This window comes from Electrophorus electricus, chromosome 23 (assembly GCF_041902795.1).
Source record: "Electrophorus electricus isolate QZ-2024a chromosome 23, ASM4190279v1, whole genome shotgun sequence".
NCBI classification, from domain to species: domain Eukaryota; kingdom Metazoa; phylum Chordata; class Actinopteri; order Gymnotiformes; family Gymnotidae; genus Electrophorus; species Electrophorus electricus.
Window position 1 is genome coordinate 3,480,001 of NC_137519.1, and position 20,000 is coordinate 3,500,000.

The 20,000-nt window shown below is 51.5% G+C and overlaps 1 protein-coding gene across 10 annotated transcripts in view; it reads right to left on the reverse strand.

Annotated features, from left to right (window-relative positions):
- lrp1ba (low density lipoprotein receptor-related protein 1Ba) overlaps positions 1 to 20,000 on the reverse strand; it is a 227,484-nt gene that overhangs the window by 80,755 nt on the left and 126,729 nt on the right. For all 10 annotated transcript variants that reach the window (XM_081706083.1, XM_081706086.1, XM_081706085.1 and 7 more), the window contains 14 exons: positions 19,024 to 19,164; positions 17,693 to 17,818; positions 17,448 to 17,579; positions 16,455 to 16,589; positions 16,251 to 16,380; positions 15,420 to 15,546; positions 15,058 to 15,203; positions 14,717 to 14,841; positions 13,696 to 14,067; positions 10,312 to 10,501; positions 7,212 to 7,416; positions 4,764 to 4,956; positions 1,340 to 1,465; positions 255 to 383 (listed from right to left, as the gene is read on the reverse strand). In XM_081706083.1, coding sequence (XP_081562209.1) covers positions 255 to 383; positions 1,340 to 1,465; positions 4,764 to 4,956; positions 7,212 to 7,416; positions 10,312 to 10,501; positions 13,696 to 14,067; positions 14,717 to 14,841; positions 15,058 to 15,203; positions 15,420 to 15,546; positions 16,251 to 16,380; positions 16,455 to 16,589; positions 17,448 to 17,579; positions 17,693 to 17,818; positions 19,024 to 19,164 — 2,277 coding nt within the window. The remainder of the gene's footprint in view (positions 1 to 254; positions 384 to 1,339; positions 1,466 to 4,763; positions 4,957 to 7,211; positions 7,417 to 10,311; positions 10,502 to 13,695; positions 14,068 to 14,716; positions 14,842 to 15,057; positions 15,204 to 15,419; positions 15,547 to 16,250; positions 16,381 to 16,454; positions 16,590 to 17,447; positions 17,580 to 17,692; positions 17,819 to 19,023; positions 19,165 to 20,000) is intronic.

Consider the following 20,000-nt stretch of genomic DNA (forward strand, 5'->3'; position numbering starts at 1 on the left):
TATGCCTGTGTATTCACCCCCAGGTGAAACAGAACCTGCTGTATGACATTCCCTCACGTCAAGAGGAGAAGTCTAGGGAGGTGTGAAAACATTAGCTCCCCCCAATACACCCCCCCTGCCTCGCTCTCTCCTCCTATCTCTTGCCTCACCCTACCTAAGATTCCCTGCACGGCCGTCGGCTCCACGCTGGCTCCCAGGCGCCGATGTACGGCGAGATCGAAACAAAATCTGTAATCCCGAGACGGAGTCCTCACCGCAGAACTGCCTCTTCTCGTCTGACTTGTCCCTGCAGTGGGCGATGCCGTCGCATGTGAGCTGGTAGTCGACGCACTCTCCGTTTGTACACTCGAAGTCCGAGCGACGGCTGCAGGATGAGTTCGCAGCTGCGGGGTAAGAGGCGCAGAGGGACATGCCTTGTGTCAGCAGGGTGAAGAACGTGCCCCTCCCCTTATGGGAACCTCCAGTGATTAAATGCGTTTAATCACTGTCCTGACATTACAGATGTCACATGTCACTGTGTAACATAGCACATCTCCATGTTATATTACGCATCGCCAGTAATATCACTCTAGAACGTCACCACATTGTGTTAAAAGTCACCTAAACATTTAACGTATGGTAAAGTCACTGTGCTGCACTACAAATTACCCGTAAGAATACACGGCACTCTGTAAGATGACATACCAGCCCAATACACTACACATCACTCTGTAAGATTATGTGACAACCTGAAACATCACACCTGAGGGCACTCTTAAATTAATCTTCACCCTCCTAAATCGACCTTTCCTTAATTACACTCTCCACATCTTGCGCTCGCGCCCCCCCACCCATGCACACGGCATCCGCATCCTCCACGCGTCAGCCCCGTAACCTCGGGCGGTGCGACTGAGCTGAAGCAGGAGACTGGGGGTGGAAGGAGACAGAGCAAAGCGTGGTTGAATCCGACTGTAAAGAACGACAAAGCCTCCATGCCTTTCAGGTGTTGAAGGAATTCCCCATTTAATCAAGGAGCAAAAAAGTGAAGAAACCCCCCCCCCCCCCCCCCAAACAAAAAACAACTCCAAAAAAAGTGGCAGAAAGTGATGAAGGAATCTAGAGGGTAAAGCAAGTGAGAAAGAAAACAGAAGGGAACCGGCAGTTAGCTGAGTGAGAAAGAGGCAGAGAGAGAGAGATGTACAGGGCACGGAGGGGACGCAACAGCATGGAGAAAGAGAAATTTGGGGAGAGAGAGAGAGAGAGAGAGAAGGAGGGAAAGAGAAAGAGAATTATTAAGTAGAATTAGGGGATGAAAGCCAAGACAGGAGACAGAGACAGAGCGGGAGCATGCAGGACTTACATACACATCTGTTATCATCCAGTAACATCCGTTCCCCTCGACATCCGCAGGTCACCGTGCCGCTCGGGGTCAGGAGGCAAAGGTCGTGGCAGCCTCCGTTATTCACGTGACAGGGGGACGACTCACCTGGAACCAGAAGACGACAGCTCTCAGAGGCCGAGGTCACGGGCCGCCAGCACCCCGCCAGGCGTCAGCCAGGCCCGGAGAGGACAGGCTCCAGTGGGAGCCACGCCCACAATCCCCATGCTGGTGCCCAGCGCTCCAGGAAGGGGAGGGGCTACTGGCGCCAGGCCTTTTGTCTGCTAAGCTACGGCTCCGCCGAGACCGACAACCGCGAGCGAAAAAACAACGCCGGCGAGAGCCGAACCCTGGTTCAAAAAAACATCTCGTATTGAAGTCTAGTAAAACAAAACAAAAAAATGCCCATCTTTCTGCAGGTGCAGTAAACACCCGGAGCGATAAACTGCAGGAAATCAGCACAGACAGCCAAAATAAGACAAAATATACAAGGAGACAACCTGAAGGAAATCGGCAAGGACTGACAATGCAGGTAAGCCCATAGCAGCGCTATAATGTGTCTGACATTTGTGGAAGAACGTGGGCAGAAGAATACGGCGTTTTACGACTGATAGCTTCTGGCCAAACGCGGCATTACATGTGACGATGGCTACCGGGCGTCACTGGGATGAAGACGAGTCTTCCTCACAAACAGGGGCGTGTCGCGTCTCTAGCAGACATGCGGGCTCGCGTCAGGTCCGTTGGGGCGGTTGAAGCCGGGTGCTGATGCTTGGCCTATGTTAGATTTGCGATCTACATGCCCTGGTGCTGGAAGAGTGAAATCACTCAAGATGCTGCACTGCCAGAAGACCATGGTTAGGCATGGTTAGGGTTGCAATATAAACACACACACACACACACACACACACACACACACACACACACATTTTTGAAAGGCATTCTTCAGACCACATTCTTCAGGTCACAGTGTTTCTACACAATAACAGAAGCAGGCACACACAAGCATTCACACACACACACACACACACACACACACACACACACACACCCTCCTTGAAGGGCAGTGTGGCAGGGTCCTCTGTGGGCGTGTGTTTGAACTGTACTCAGCACAGGCAGTAGCTTGGAGAGCTATGAGCCTTGTCTGCTCTGAGCAGCAGTGGAGGCACACACACACACACACACACACATACACACACATGCCCTCGAGCACACGCTTTTGGCCTGCTGAGTGTGTCCATCTGTGCACACACGCCTACACACAGCCAGACAGACGCGCGGAAAGCACATTCTTCTGCACGTATGCGAGCGCACGCGCGCACAAGCACTTGTGCGGGGCCGTCATGTGCGCTGAACATATTATGCAGGCATGCACACCAGTGCACGGTGCCAGACTGCCACTGCGGCAACACAGGCAACAGACACTCCACGGCCAGCTCCTATGCTTCCAGCTTCATATGGAATTAGACTTGGAATAATGTTAGCGTGCAGTCCGTGCTGGCCCGTGACATTCACAGGAAGCTTGGGGGGGCTTCTTTCTAGTGGTCAGAGCTCGCTAGCCAATCCAGGACAGTGTGTTTGTGTGCGCATCTCTCTTCGTGTGTGTGTGAGATCCTGATGTGTGTTCGCTGTGCACTTCCAGGCCTGTGTGGCTACACAGATAAACCAAAAAAAAAAAGTCCCATAAGTCATCTGTTCAGCACAGATAGTGAAGACAGTAGCCACAGAGGTCCAAAACTCCACGGTGTGTTGGGCAGACAAAATCATCTATTTGCGCTTGGGAGATCACATTTTGAAAGAAGCTTTCTTTTCCAAACCACATGGACTGCTCCAATGAATTTGAGATCTACACGGCTCACACAGTCACCTGTGCGCATGACACAGTAAACTCTCTTTGGTCAAACAGCCTCTTCTGTTTGGCTACTGCGAGAGAACTGAAGTTCCTCCTAAGATCCTCCTAAAATGCCTTTCCAGTTCTCGCTGTGAAGCACACATGGAACAAAAGCTTCCTTTCCGTCCAGGAAATGGCACAGGATACCATGCGTGTTGCACATAACTGCTCTTTTCCCTAGACGCCTCAGACTTTGGAATTCCATAGCTCTATAGTTAGATGGTTTGAGTTTCCCCTTAGTGGTCGTATCGATAAATACGTCCCTGGCTCAGTCCCACCGGGGTGAACGGACTCCGCTGCGCCATGGGTGGCAACGCCGGCGAGCGTTGGATTTCGTCGCCAGTTCCTGGACCTTGATTGGTGCCATGGCAAACTTGGTTACCATAGAGCAGACAGTGATAGGGGAGAGAGGGAGTTGATCAGGCAGTACTGTAACGCTCCCCAGAGCAGACAGAGGGAGGGAGAGCTCGTGTGGAGAAATTAGAACGGTGCGGCACGGCGTTAAAAACTTCAGGCTGAAAGATTTCATGCTGCATTTGTGCTTTTTGTGAATTCGCTGGTAAAAACCTCACGGAGGGTGGTATCATTTTAAAAGAGCACACAGTGGCATCTAGGGCAATTATCACCGTAGTGCCACGTAGACTAGTTAATCTACAGCAGTACCTCCCCGGGGCTGCTTGCTCTACCCAATTGCTTGCACCGTTCCCTATTCGGGAAAGCTGACGGGATTGGTTATGATGACGAGGAACAATGCCTGCTCCTACCTCCTCCACGCGACAAGAAAACAGATGTAGTTTCAGTTTAGATTGAATTCAGGCTCTCCTGGCGAAGCTGGAAAACATGACAAAGAAATATATTAAGCTAAACACACACACACACAGCATGTCCAGTCAGTTGGCGGCACCGCTGTGAGTGTTCCGGCTGTGCGAGTGTTCCGGCTGTGCGAGTGTTCCGGCTGTGCGAGTGTTCCGGCTGTGCGAGTGTTCCGGCTGTGCGAGTGTTCCGGCAGTGTGAGTGTTCCGGCTGTGTGAGTATTCCAGCTGTGCGAGTGTTCCGGCTGTGCGAGTATTCCGGCTGTGCGAGTATTCCAGCTGTGTGAGTGTTCCGGCTGTGTGAGTATTCCAGCTGTGTGAGTATTCCAGCTGTGCGAGTATTCCAGCTGTGCGAGTGTTCCAGCGGTGTGATTTGTCCAGCTGTGTGAGTGTTCCAGCTGTGTGAGTAATCACACTTTTTGTACGCTTGAAGCAGGAGCTACATGGAGGCGGAAGCTGTGGTTGGAGCACAGCTACCTGAAATGCTCACGACTGCCTCACACGTTCTGGAAAATGGAATACCCATTTTCAAAAATCTACCTCACCTCTGCAGCTTCATCCACTACCACTGCCTTTTTAATTTAGACACACACACACACACACACACACACACACACACTCACACACACACTCACACACACACACCCACAGACGAGAGACGAGAGAGATTAAGTGGACAGAGACAGATTAAGTGGAAATGGCTCACAGCTGTGTGTATCGTTGGCCACAGCAGCAATGCCCATTGGTTGCTGAAGGAGGTCGCCTATGACAACCGTCATGTCTGCTCCGGTTAGCTTATCGGCACGCATGACCGCCCTCCGCTCCCAGTCCGACCAGAACAGGAAGTCTCCGTAAACCACCAGACCGAAGAACGTTCCTAGCTTTCCCTTCAGAATCACCTGCAAAGAGGCAAGACATAAAAAAACAGGAACAGAGGATGCATCCAGGATTGAGTTATTTCTGCTTGTACGCAGTGCTTGCACTTTTTTACAGTTTATTCATTCATTCAAAATTTGCATTTCTTTAACTCCTGAGACTGGACACCAGCGGTTTAAATACAGACGATGAAGAAAACAAACCATTACATGTAGCAGGTGAGCTTAACTGTACAGCATACGCTCACAGTCCCCCAAAACACAAGCTGTACGGTAAAAACGTTAAAGCGCCAGGCAGGAGACGACGGGTTACTCACGCTGCCAGCTGCTGGTGGAAGAGCAGCGTCACAGAACACACACACACACACACACACACACACACACACACACACACACACACAAATGCACACATGCACATTTGGAGCCCTTTCCACCAAACTACTGAAGTGACGGTCATGTGTAATTAACTTTTTTGCATGCTTAGCTCCTCCCACTGCAGTAGGCGTCGTTCATGGGCTACAGCTACCACGGGGGTGCAGGGGGGCAGTGGGATCGCTGGGTGTTGCATAAACTGGGATTTTGTTTGTTCCCTTTCTGCTTTTCCTGACTCCATTCTTACATCATTTAGGTGTCACATACATCATGCCTACTGTGTAGCTTTCTGCCCATTTAAAATGTGCACCCGTGCATATGAGCGCACACACACACACACACAGACACACACACACACACACACACACACACACACACACACACACACACACACACACACACACACACAGGGCGGGTTTTAAAGGACTGGCTTCCTGAATGTCACCCTACACTGCTCCCTCTCTCTCTCGTCTTTAGCTCCATATACTTTCACTCTGTCTGGAGGATAAAACATACCAGCTTTGACATTTTGACACTGAAGCCGTAATCTGGTATGACCCTCGTGACGAGCGCACAACCACCCCCCTCTACCCCGACGCCCCCATCCCCCCACTCCCGTTTCCTGTCTAAACGCGTAACTTATAGTCTGAAGATGGGTGGAGGGGAAGGCTCCAGCCACGAGCCAACTCTATAACACCAGCTCCACGGTCGTCACCTCCGTAACTCTCCATGTCCATTAGGAGAAAGACTACGCAGGCTTTCTCACACCAGGTTATTCCTTATTTTGGGATCCGTTACATATCTGGGTGCTGGTTTTCCTTTTTATCTCACAACCAACTTTTTAACTTTGAATCATGTCGACGAAACATTGACTTTGGTTTGTTCCAAAAATGTGATTCACGCTGCTTCCTGTACTAGACGGGGTCTCTGCTGGTGCACCTCCAACAAGAATGACAGCAGGTGGATGGAGCGGGAAAGAGGCTTGGGAGGATCAGCGGTTAACCGGCCCGGAGCGGATTCTCGCGTGTTCCGGGTTCGCCTTCGAGACGCCCGGGCGACGTCTGTCCGGCAGGTGTCCTCCAGGCGAACAGACGACCACGGGACACCCTCGGCCCACATCCCTGCACCGACACCCTCCCCAGCGGGGAGGTCTGCTCCCCCCACAGCAATTCTCACTCTTTAATTGGAAAGTTGGCAGGGCAGCCCATCATGCCGTTCCCCCACTAGGCATTTGCTGGGAGTGCCGGGGTCTGGGAGGATGCTTCTCCGGCTCCCTGCTGCGGACGTGCTGCCTCGTGGGGGAGGCAGCCGAGACAGGAGCTGCGCGCGGGGACCAGCGCTAACCGCTCTATTCCTTTACCACTAGCTTTCCTTTCCCTGCCCAGACGGCGTTCTCACCTCGCTGCCAATTCCCACCTGCTGGCTGGGTATCGCGCTCCCGCTCTGGGAGAGGAAATCTGAGCGCCCGCTTCTTTCAAGATGGGCTTGAAGGAGAGCGTCAGTGGCTGAGTGTGTGATGGCACTTCCGCCGTTCAGTTCTATCCTAGCGGACTGACGTGGCGGCTCGCGGTCTGACAGGCAGGCGTGGCGGCTCGTAAAAGCCCCATGACGTACGAGTGCCGATCTGCACGCGTGGGACGTGTGCCTAAGAGAAGCCTGAAGGGTTAAAGTCTCAGAGTGCGTTCAGCGATGACACAAGAAGCTGGTTGCTCACTCTTATTCACGCTGATTAATGGCTACACCTCCACTCCAGCCTGGACCTCTTTACCTTCCGCTCCGTCTTACCGCCTCTTTACAAAACAGGAAACGGAGTCACAAAAGCCTCAAGATGTTTCAGTCCTACCGGCCTTTCGGGCCACGCTAATGCACCAGTTCTCCAGGGCAGCACAATGGCGTCGGGCACTCACGTATCGGTGCGAGCCGTCGTAATCACACCTCTCCACAGAGCCTAGGCTGTCATCGGAGAAGTAGAGCTTCTCGGCGTGGTGGTCAATGGTCAGCCCATTAGGGGCGAGGACGCGCTCGCTAACAACCAGCCGGACGTTCCTCCCCGAGAGGGTCGATCTCAGGACGCCCGGCCTCTTCTCGTTCCAGTTAGTCCAAAACATGAGGCTGAAGTTTGATGAGCAGAGGGAAGGGCAGAAAAGAAAACACCATTAAAACGGAGATCACACACGCTGTAAAACGCACGCTGTAAAACGGAAGCGGGGTGGTATAGAAGAAGCGCCATTAACACCTGGGTCTAAAGAGAGGATGGTGGAGCAAAATGCAAACATTCTTACCCTGCTAGTTTCTTGCCATTTGCGTTAAAGCCTAAATACTGAGCTAGAATACGCTCGGCTTCCTTTCATTGGCCTCCTTAAAACATTTCAGGGTTTCAAGACTCAGGCTTTTTCATGAACACAATGGGGAAAGGGTGAATAACGTTTTTCTGTTTGGATTTAAATGTCAGATAGTGGATGGTTTATTCAACCTTGTTTTTATTTTTTGGTGGGTTTTTGCATTTCTGATCTGTCAAAACATCTAAATAGCATCAGCTAATACTTTGTGCTTTGTAGGGAATTGTTTTCAGCTGCTCAAGCTGTACCTTAGAGAGCTGCCGCACGTCAACATTAGCCTTCTCTACGCCTCAATCTGCTGTGTGTTTTCCATCAAGCGCGTGAGGAAAGGTGACGTGTTACTGAGCCTTGGAGTGGCAGACTCCGCAGATGAGGTGTGACCACTGCCTGTGACGCTGGCAGCCCCAGAACTAACAGTGGTGACTAAGGCTAACAGGCGGCTGCTAGCACACGGAGAGCCGGAGACGGTGTCGGAGGATGACACGGCAGCACAACCCCCACGGGAGCACGCCGTCTCCTCGCATCGCTCCGCCGCTCAGTGTCGCAGTGAAACTGCAACAGTTATGAAACTGCTTTACAGAGACAAAACACTGTCAACAGGTTCTCTGGATGTGTTTAGCCTGAAAGTGAATGCACATATAAAGCCACAGAAGACTCTGGGTGAGTAACTGCAGTGTACTGTAGTAAGAGATGTAGAGATATTCAACATTTAAAGTGAAGTACACAAGGTTTCCAGAGAAACAAAACGTTTTGGACATTCCACGGGGACATTCCTTGGGGACATTCCACGGGGACATTCCAAGAGTGTAGATCAGATCTTTTTCTTTGAGTTTCCTAACTTCATTGCTGCCATGGCAACAACTGGCAATGCTAACAGATATGTCAATAATAGTGTCCATTAGGATTAAAATGCCTTGACACTGGGAATGACAAATCTTTAATTCTGATGGTCTGAATGTGTTCGACAAACAGACCAGCGAGACTTCTCTTGGTTTCTCCAATATGAAGCTGATTACATCTCTTACAGGTAACACAGTAGACAAACTCCCACAGTGATGTGTGAGCAGGGATGGGTGAAGATGATTGATTATTTCATGCCAGTTATTTTAGAGGCTAATAAATGTAGATGTAGCACATCTAGATGGGTTGTAGGCTGCAGTAACACAGTTATTATCTGAATGGGCATTTATTTCACTCTTAATGAACATGTCTTTGATGTTTTAGACTAGTGGAGGCTCCCTTAAAAGGGACATAGTCTCTGCCTCTTCCTGGAGGATCCTTAAAAAAGTGTTAGGAAACCCTCAGTTCCGAAGATGATGAAAATATTCACACATTTCCATATATAAACTTGCACAGCTGATGAAGGACCTCTGTCCGAAACATCCTGCATCTTTGAAACTTTGGGTGCTTTACTACAGCTTTGAACTCACTTTCTCTTTGTAAAAAAAAAAAAAAAAAAAAAAAAAAAAAATATATATATATATATATATATATATATATACACACATACACACACACACACACACACACACACACACACACACACACAGAGAGACCCTGGTATTGGAATAACCATTTAACCTAATTTTTAGTCTTTGCTGAACATACAATTCCTGCATAAAACCAGTACTTTTGATACCAGTGATAAAATTCCCTTTGACAAAAGAGCATTAATAAAAAGTCAAAATTAGGAGCGAATGCATACTTGGTTTCAAGAGCTTAAATCGAAATGACAGCATTAAACAAAATAAAAGCTCCACCTATTGACAAAATAAGACGATTAGAAACCTACACTTCACACGTACAAAATAAAAGTCTGAAAAACACCCTTTAATGAAGTGCATGGAGCTTAGGGCAGGAGTGAAGTGGCTGGCGGAGTTGAAAAGGAAGGGTTCAGTCTAATACCCGCTCCGCTGTGGCGCCTCATCCTCACAGGTCACGCCATTTTAAATCCCACGTCTTCATTAACCGCGGAGCCTTCGGAAGGGAAATTAATGTGCCGCATGTTGTATCGCATCTAATTACCGTGCCATAATTAGTGTATCGCGTTCTTAATTGACCTCTGGAAGAGACACACTTCACAACCGCAATTTCAGCCTTGGGTAATTTGGAGGAGATTCACGTTCCCAAGCATGGATGAGCGAGATGGAGCTGGGAAATCAGATGAGGTTTTAGACGGCATGAAATGTGCATCTATCGCGCCGGCTAACGCGCCGGTGTCCAATACGTTGGCAAGACGTATAGTGGGGTAAATGAGATGCAGAGTTCACATCAACACTTACAGAAATACACTCTGAAAGTCCCATTAATTGGACATTATATTTCTCTCCTTGCCTTACCAGTTAGACATTAGTCATTACCGGAACACTACAAAGCTCTCCTGGGAACACGTCGTTTCGAGCAGGAAGAGACCCTGGCCAGGTTTCCTAACGCCACCGTAATGACAGCATAATGGCAAAACAGAATGACTGGATAGTTATGACTTCATGACCTAAATGTGGTCTCGTGCGCTTAATTTAGTGTCAAAAACTCTACTGTTGGGAGTTCATTTGCGCACATCAACTGCTAGATCAAACAGCATCTCACCCTCGCAGGGAAACGGGATGTGTGTGTGTGTGTGTGTGTGTGTGGGGGGTGCTCTGGGGGGTTTGGGGTGGGGGTCACTCACTTTTGGCACTCGTCCAGGGCAAGCGCGCGCGGGCGGTCGTCCTCAGCCATGCGCACTACGGCCTGCCGGCGGAAGGCGGCAGCTCTGGACTGGTCCAGCGTGTGGCGCGTGATAGTGGCCTTCGCGGGGTTCGTCCAGTACAGGGTGTCCCAGCCACGGTGGTATGCCAGGCCTTCCACCGATCCCACATCTGCGCAGAACACCAGATCCTGAACCGGCATGCGTGGGCACGTGCAAATGCATGGTCATTAGCCCATCACAGCTGTGCTAATAGCAGCGTTCCAGCCATGACGGTGTTTCAGGCATTTGCAACGCTATGTAGAGCACACATAAAGCAATAAAGAAACGCTGAAACAATTTCTGGAATCGATAAAGCTTTTTGTACATCTGACTTAGTATTAAATCATATATCCAATTTAATATTTATAATAATTTAGAAAAAGTATATAAAACTATACATAAACGTGCGATATGAATTGCAAAAACTCCTCTGTAGATTTCTCTGGAAATCTCTGGAGATTTGGAAGACTGGCAGCCTGCAGGCTGTGAAGGCCACGACGTATTGGACCCCCATCGACCCATAACACACGGCGCCGATCGACGCATCAGCCGACAGGAAGAGCCGCGTGGGCACAGAGGCCGCGTGAGATGGTGTGGCAGGACGTATCTGCCTGATGTGCTCAATTAAGCCGTTATCTGACTCGGGCGTTCTGGTGTTCACTGGCCTGAGTAAGCAGTCACGACACCTTTTTCCCAGACGCAGGTTATGACACCGTGACACCGTGCAATACGTCAATGTATAAACGGGTTTTGAGCGTGCCGATGTTCAGGGAGCGTGACTGAGGTTCACTGTAATCGGTTTATCAGAAAATGTTTAGTTCCTTTCTCAGAAAGGAAATATTCCGTTTTTTGTGTGGCGTCTTCGTGGTCTTTGTTATTGTGCGTCACGAGGGCTCTGTGAAGTTACAAGGATCCAAAGGAGGTAGGTCATTTGGAGAATCTGAACACACCTTTAATAGATTTTTTAAGCAAACTTTCATTCTGCAGTTTACAATACGGTTCAGTGTGTATATGGATGGGTGTGCACGTGTGTGTGTGTGTGTGCACGTGTCTGTGTGTGTGAAGAGAAGAGCTGTCGGACCACCTCCTGCCTGTAATCTGTCATCCTCTCAGTAACGGAGGAAGCTTCACCCTGTAGACATGCAAAAGCCCCCCCCCCCTCTCTCTCTCTCTCGCTCTCTCTCTATCAGCAGAACAATCCCAAGGTCCACATTTAGATCAGCTATTAATATATGATAATAGATTAATATAATTAATACAGACACCATCTCTCTCACTCTCTCTCTCTCTCTCTCTCTCTCTCTCTCCCTCCCTCCTTTTCTCCATCTCAGCAGAGCCATTGTGAGGTTTGGTTATTTTATTATCATTCATACAGACAGATGCTATTCCTCTCGCTGTTGCACACACAGCAGTGCGGTCTTCATTTAGCGAGCATCTTTTATCACCATAGGCCCTCTCTGTCTCCTCGTTCTTTCTCATACTGTCTTTCTCTCTCTCTCTCTCTCTCTCTCCCTCTCTCTCTCTCTCTCTCTCTCTCTCTCCCTCTCTCTCTCTGTCTCTCTCTCTCTCTCTCTCTCTCTCTCTCTCCCTCTCTCTCTCTCTCTCTCTCTCTCTCTCTCTCTCCCTCTCTCTCTCTGTCTCTCTCTCTCTCTCTCTCTCTGTCTCTCTCTCTCTCTCTCTCTCTCTCTCTCTCTCCCTCTCTCTGTCTCTCTCTCTCTCTCTCTCTCTCTCTCTCTCTCTCTCTCTCTCTCTCTCTCCCAATCTCTCCAGCTTTCTCTTTTTCATTAAATCACCGTTATGCCGCTGGCCTTCTCGTGACCAGGCTTTTCCGCGACACAGCAACACGGGACATTCGTTAAAAGCGAAACCTGCGGCACCCGGCGCCTCCGAAGCACGTACCCGCTGACGACGGTCTGGCTTCTGTCAATTTCCCACGTCTCTGCAGCACCACGCAGGGCCGGAGGAGCAGGAGAGTCCGACAGAACGCCTGTCTGGCATGTTGTCAATAACTCCCGACGTTTCGGTCGCGAAAAGGAAGCCCTACGACAGAGGAGGGGGACGGAGCACAGGACAGGTCTGGCAGAGCGGCGAAAATCGAGTTAAGCGCCGCCACAGACCCTGACTCGAGCGGGGGGGGGGGGGGGGGGGCGGTTTAAGGCGCGGAGGACAAGCCTGTATGGGACCGGAGCAGCGTGGGAAGTGAGAGTGAGATTAGACGAGTCGGGCGTGACTGAACGGAGGTGTTTCGCCTGTGTGTGTGTGTGTGTGTGTTTGCATTGGCGGGGTAAGGGGGGGTTTGCTTGAGCAGGTAAAGTCTCTACACACGCTCACTCCTGATCCGACAGGAGAGAACCTGCAGGAGAGATTAGTGGTTAGGCAAAGCGACGTGTTTGCGCGCGGAGTACCCATGATAGCCCAAGCCACGCACGTGTGCTTCTCTTGACCACAGACGCACGGCCGAAACACGACACCAGAAGCAATTTTAGTGCAGCCAATATGGCCGCCGGGAAAAACAAAACAAAACTGCAGTTCCCATCAGCCACTGCACGTCCCCCCCCCCCCCCCCCCAAATTTAGCGCACGGGCGGTGGGGTTAAGCACAAGGTGGAGGCGCGGACTCGCCCTCGTCAGACAGGCGTAGCGCCAACCCCACGCCCATCCATCACCCAGAACTGCAGCTGGCAGTCCCGCGGCTCGCCGGGTTAATTACCAATTGATTAAGAGAGACGCGTGGCGATCCTGACAGGGTTACGGCGCGGCGCGGCACGGGAGCCCGAACGAAGTGCCCCGTCAACACCTGGGATGACCCTTCCTGTCGCTCTCCGCCCATAACGACGTCTTAACGACCTCCCTCTGCCCATCTAACAAGACCCGCGGCAGTAACAGTGATTCAAATCTCAGTTAGGTGCATCAACAAACACCGAAGACGCACGATCAGACATATTGATCTTTTTTTTTCCCTTCGGAAAACAGACGTTAGAGTAGGAGGAAATGGTCTTTCTTCCTCTGAGGGCAGATTACAGGGAGAGATTATATGGAGAGACTACAACAGGAGATTATGGTCCGGAGAGTTCATGGCAACGGTCCAGCCTGGTCCTTGGTACCATGCGCTGCACTACATTTTCAGCTTTCCCTTGTTCAACACAGCTCGCTCATCTCATTAAAGTGACCTGGGGAGGTCAGACGAGGGCAGCGGACTGAGAGAAAAAAAAAGTTTAGTGACTGCGACATGCATTGCCGGAATTCCCGGAACTCTGCCAGAATTCCCAAAACGGCGTTCGGACAAAAAAAAAGAGCAAGCCGACTGCGGCGTGCCAGGCCTCACCTCCGACCAGCACGCGGTGGCCGGTCCAGTCGTCATGGACCACTTGGATGTTCCCATAATGCACGTCGCTGAGAAAGATGCGGTTGGTGCCGCCGGCGCCCCGACCGTGGTCGAAGGCCAGCGCGACGATGTCCTTGAAGTAGGCGGGGTTCTCGTAGGGGCGGACGGGCGCGCCGTGACGGGCGCGGGGGTCCAGGTGGGCGCTGCGCAGGACGCTCCGCTCGGAGAAGAGCAGGTAGCCGCCGTAGGGGAGGCAGGCGTGGCCGTCCGGCGCCAGGGAGCCGTGAGCGCAGGAGCAGGTCTTCACGCCATCGCCGAGGTAGAAGCAGAGCTGCCCACAGCCCCCGTTGCCCCGGCCGCACGGGTTCGTGCCTGGGGGAGAGGAGAGACACAAACGCACACACGCACACACACACACACACAAATATTAGCTGCACTTTAGACTACAGCTATCACTGTCTGAAAACACGAGTGGTAAGATTACAATCACAACAACAACACTTATTCAACTACATCATCTGCTTTTCTATGTCCTTCCGTCCGTCCGTCCAGAATCTGATGTTTCCGACTGTAAATTTCCGACTGGAGGTTCCTCGTTTCTGGTGAGTCACCATGAACCCGTGTCCTGATCAAATTTCACAGCTTTGACAACAGCTTTTTTGGTCTTGTTGCTGCTACTGCTGTTTCTGGATCAGCCAAAGTGAACGTGAATGAGCAGATTAAGTAGGAGTAACGGAGCAGGACGGGGCTGTGCGCTTTATCTGGACCTTCTGAACAGTAGGAAACAGGTGTGTGAATGTGGGCATTAATCACTGACTCCACCCTCCCACCCCCCATACACTGGTGGGGTAATTAACACAGCACTGATAAACCCCACCGGAGCATGACGCATAATATTTTTAACGCTGTCATGTAAGTGGTGGGGGGGGGTGGTGTTTGATAAATGAGCCCATTCTGGAAGAGGGGCTTCACTGAAGAAGCAGCCAGGAGCAGAAGGGAATGAAGACGTTAAAACCTCAACCTTTCTCCCGGGCCCGGTTAAACACTTTCACATCCCGCAGGCTGAGGCCCAGTCCGCTCCGGATGGTGCTGGCGTGCGTGGCGTTGCTCTTTGGGGCACGGCGGATGGAGCCGTTGGCGTAGGCCCTGGCACAGGAGAGACGTGGGAGCTGATCAGTGGCCAAATCGGCAGACGCGCGTCACAGAAAACGATGAGAGCGTTCGCCCCCGCCCCCGGAGGCGACGCCTAGCTGGAACAGACACGCTAACCGACATGGCCGTCTCCGTCGTCCGAGAGACGGATGGTGAGCGGTTAGAGTGGGGTGACCGAGGTCCGAGGCTGTTTGAAGAGAACCAAATCACCTGTCAGTCCAGTAGAGGTGAGGGCCGAAGACGGCCACGGAGAGCAGGTCTGCGGACGCCAGCACCACCTCCCGACGCTCGCCGCCGTCCAGGCTGGCGCGCTCCAACTTTCCGGCGCGAGCGTCACACCAGTAGAACGTGTCTTCCTGCAACGGAAAGAGAAGCTCGGGTAAGCGGGGCCGGAGGTGCGGCTCGGTCCGGATGAGGGCCGAGCGCCGCCTGGAGGACAACGGCGTGTGTTCCGAGCCCGTCCCTGGAGATCCAGCTGTTCCAACGCGTCTCCCCTGTCAGGGTTTGACGGTGCCGGATCTCCAGGAGCGGGGTCGGGCTCTTTTCTTCTCCACAGTGGGAGAGGAGCAGACCTGGTAGTCGACGGAGACGCTGCTGGGCCAGCCTACTCCGGAGCTGACCAGGACCGTCCGCCGCGACCCGTCCAGACGGGATCTGCTGATTCTGGGGTTCTGGCCCCATTCTGTCCAGATGAGGATCCTGCAGAGAAGAAGCAGTGTGCGTTTACGGCGCCCCCCTCAACCCCGCTATGCTGCTTCCTTTCTCCGCTCGGCTCACTTCGTCTTGGGTTTCGAGAAGGTCTGAGATATCCTCGGGTGTCTCCTCGCGGTATAGATCATGCATCATAATGCGCAAATCATTACAGCACACGTTTAGTCGCGTGCCTTCGGGTTGGATTAAAACATCATTTAAAGACAAAAAAACCATAAGTAATCAGTGATTTGTGTTTAATAGAATCTCGCTGGATTACATGGAGGACATTTATCTTTAGTGTGATAAATGTTCCATGTCAGGAAGGAGCTCAAATGAGTCTAATTAATTTCCCGGGCCGAGGGTTTTTACTGACCTTAGGCTGTAGAGGGAAGACGAGGCGGGGCTGGGAAATACCAGCTCTGTCTCGCACGCCACCGTTCCCTGACAACGGGACCACCTAAGGGGTCCCGCGCCGTCGGAACGCTCGGCCCCGGCCCATGCGGCGCGGTTACTGGGGAGGGGTCGAAGGCGACCGGCAGTTCCACGTGGCCCAACACTGCACGGTGTCGCCGTGGCGCCCCCGGGTCAGATGTGTCCCGGGGAGGACTATGCCAACTGCACGGTTTAGATCCCTTTGGCCGTAGCCCAAGGGATTTTTTTTCTGGAGTATGAGCTGACTGAGCTACGCGCGGATCGAATGCGGCACGCACCCTTTGAGCGGGTGAACGGCAACGGCCCGAGGCTGGTCCAGCCCGTCGGAGATCAGCGTGGTCCGGTGCCGGCCGTCCAGCTGGGACGCCTCAATGAGGTCCGAGCCGTGGTCCGTCCAATATAGGTTACCTTTGGGGGATAAGGGCAGGTGACGTCGCAGGTACCAAAGGGAATGGTCTAAGAGGGGAGGAGGAGACACGTACCAGCCAACCAATCCACGGCCAGGCCATCGGCCCCGCCTACGCCGCCGCCCACCACAACCTCCCTCCAGGTCTGGTCCCGGGCAGCGCGGGAGATTTTGTTGGAGCCCAAATCCGTCCAGTACAAGGTGTCGTTCCCTGCGAGGCATTGGCATTGGTCCATGTTAAAACCTTTTGGGAACATTTTTTTCCCGTTTTTTTTTCTTAGTAGGTCATAAGGACATAAACAAGAAAAGAAAAATTGATGAGATGAAATAAACTAAGAAAAAACTAATTCCTCACCTACATTCCCGTTCACTTCAATACTGATGCCTTAATAAATTATGGCCCAAATAATACAAGATGGCAGATAACGAAAAGTGCATTCGTTTTATTTCAGTTTATTCTTATTTATCTTAATTTAAAATCTATCTGAGGCTAAAAAAGCAAAGCCTTATTTCTTCTGTCTGATTCAACGTCCAATTCCACTCTGGCATTTGCTTCGATCATTTCTGCTCTTGCACGTGTTTGGACCCGCGAGTTTGGACCCAGCGTGTGTCTGACTCCCGAGACGCTTGCGTCCCAGAGCTATGTTAGCGCGACGACTAAGTTTTGCTGCCATTACTCAGCTTTCATGATTGCAGTGAAGGAGGTCGTTGCAAAAAAATACTCACTCTTTTAAAAACTTCACTGAAAGGAAAAGGAGAAGAACCGCCTCCCCGGAATCTCCCCGGAATCTCGGGCCTGTGCTATTTACGTTAATGTTGACTTCCGATAACCGGTCGTCAAATAATTAATCGGCTTAAAGGTTTGGGGTGTACGTGTGCCTGTCGGCTGTGCGCCGTCAGAGCGGGGCGATGTGTTTAAATCCCACATCGTTACCGAGAATCGTTCCGAGGGATCATTACGACAAATCATGATGAATTGGGCCCGGGGAAAGGTGGGGATTGGATCCGGGCTCGTCTGAGTGGACCCCTTACACGGAATCAGGTCCTCTCCCAGCTCCGGCCTGCTCACCTGCGTGGTAGTCCAAGCTGGCCGCCAGCGAGGTGCCCAACATGGGTGTCAGCACGTCACCGCCATCGCCGGGATCCAGCCCGATGCCCCGGATCCCCTCGTGAGTGGAGAACAGCAGGAAAGAGCCCACTCCTGTCCAAATCGCCGCACGGTGGTACACACGCGCGTTACACCACGGCGCACAAAGGAGTGCTTTGCTGAATCTTTGTTGTGAATGCTGAGCTGAAGCGAGGTGAGGTGTTCACCTTGGCACGTGGCGCGGTCCGGCCGGAGTCGGTAGCCTGTCGTGCATGTGCAGGTGTGGCTGTTCTCCGACGTTGGCAGGCAGAGCTGGGAACAACCCCCGTTATTTACTGCACACGGGTTCTCACCTGAACACACAACACGAGACACTGGACTGTACACGTGTGTGTATACATGACCAAATAAAGATTTCCTTCTTAATCTTAACATGCAGTCTCACCTGAACACGCTACATGGGACACGCATGCAGTCTCACCAGTCGTACTCATGACCACACAGATTCAGTTCACTGTATGATGAAAACCCTTATCCCAAATACAGGGTTAACTTTTACTTCAGTTCACTCATGCGTTACACACAAAATGTAAACCCCCGAGGCCACTTTAAGCACAGCTTGCATATAGTACACACACAGACACTCACACACACACATACACACACTCTCAGCTCAAGTTTGGACCCTTTATCAGGGACACCCGGTCAGTTCATCTCAGGTACAGTAATGAAGGCAGCCTCTTCTGCCCTGTGCTCTGTGTCACAGAGATAAATGGCAGAGCTAATTGGATTGTGGAATCTGTGGGGGCTGGGAAAAGATTTACCTTAAAGACTCCTTAATTGCCATTCTTTATCCTAATGAACCCGCCGCTGAAATAAATGCCCCTCGCTCGGAGGTGCCACACAGAAGGACCGGGATGGAGGCCCTCCCCCAAACCAGAATGAAGCTCCGACCCTGTGCTTGCTGCCACACCACTAAGAATGCTGGGAACCGTGCTGGCCGCTGCTTAGATGTGAAAACTAATGCCTTGTGAAACTCTAACGGTTTGACATCTCATTTATATAAACGTCTCATTCATATAAAAAACGTTACCTCGCATTGTACAGCTTTCATGTTCACATTTTCTAATCAGCCAAGCTCTTGGCCCGCACCGCAACACGGCGTCGGCTGGGATCGAATCCCTGAAGCTCCGCCCGCGTTCCCCGAGCACTGAGCTCCTGGCGACTCAGTCACCTCAATTGCTCAGCGCGGATAAATCAAGCAACAGAGAACCAGGGCTATCACCGGCATTTACGACACAGGCATACTGCCTTCAGGATAAACATCATCACTGAATAGATGAACGCAGATGAATCGATTTGGTGAACAACACTTTGTCTGAACGGTGTTTTCTTTCCTGAAGGCTTTCAGTAAACTAGCTGCTCTGAGAGAGAAGGAAAAATGCCCCCGGTTTGGGTGGAGGGAATTGGGACGGACCCACGCCCACACCCACACCCACACATGCACACACACACCCACACTCACACACTCACACACACAGACACACACACACATTACCTTTCTGCCCATCTTTGTCATAGAGTCTGAGCTGCACCACCCCGTGGGTCTTGGTCCTGAGAACAGCCTTGTTCTGTCCATCTCTCTTGCTCGCGGTGCCCACCTGCGCCAGTACATCGTCCGCCCACCACAGCCTGCTCCCTGAGAACCGACGGAGGCCCGACTTTTAGTCAGAGGGCTGGCGGAAACCTCACATTACTACAGCCACAAAGCACTGAAGCAGAGCTGCTCTGAACTGCTGGCCGCTGCATCCTAACAAAGTCTGTCGGGCTCTAACACAGAGCACACAGGCTTTTCTCTCGACCAGAGGGAAGAAAAGATTGAAATGTAGGAGTAGCTCACTACTCCACTACCTCTATTCACTCAGACGTACTCCACTACCTCTATTCACTCAGACGTACTCCACTACCTCTATTCACTCAGACGTACTCCACTACCTCTATTCACTCAGACGTACTCCACTACCTCTATTCACTCAGACGTACTCCACTACCTCTATTCACTCAGACGTACTCCACTACCCCTATTCACTCAGACGTACTCCACTACCTCTATTCACTCAGACGTACTCCACTACCTCTATTCACTCAGACGTACTCCACTACCTCTATTCACTCAGACGTACTCCACTACCCCTATTCACTCAGACGTACTCCACTACCTCTATTCACTCAGACGTACTCCACTACCTCTATTCACTCAGACGTACTCCACTACCTCTATTCACTCAGACGTACTCCACTACCTCTATTCACTCAGACGTACTCCACTACCTCTATTCACTCAGACGTACTCCACTACCTCTATTCACTCAGACGTACTCCACTACCTCTATTCACTCAGACGTACTCCACTACCTCTATTCACTCAGACGTACTCCACTACCTCTATTCACTCAGACGTACTCCACTACCTCTATTCACTCAGACGTACTCCACTACCCCTATTCACTCAGACGTACTCCACTACCTCTATTC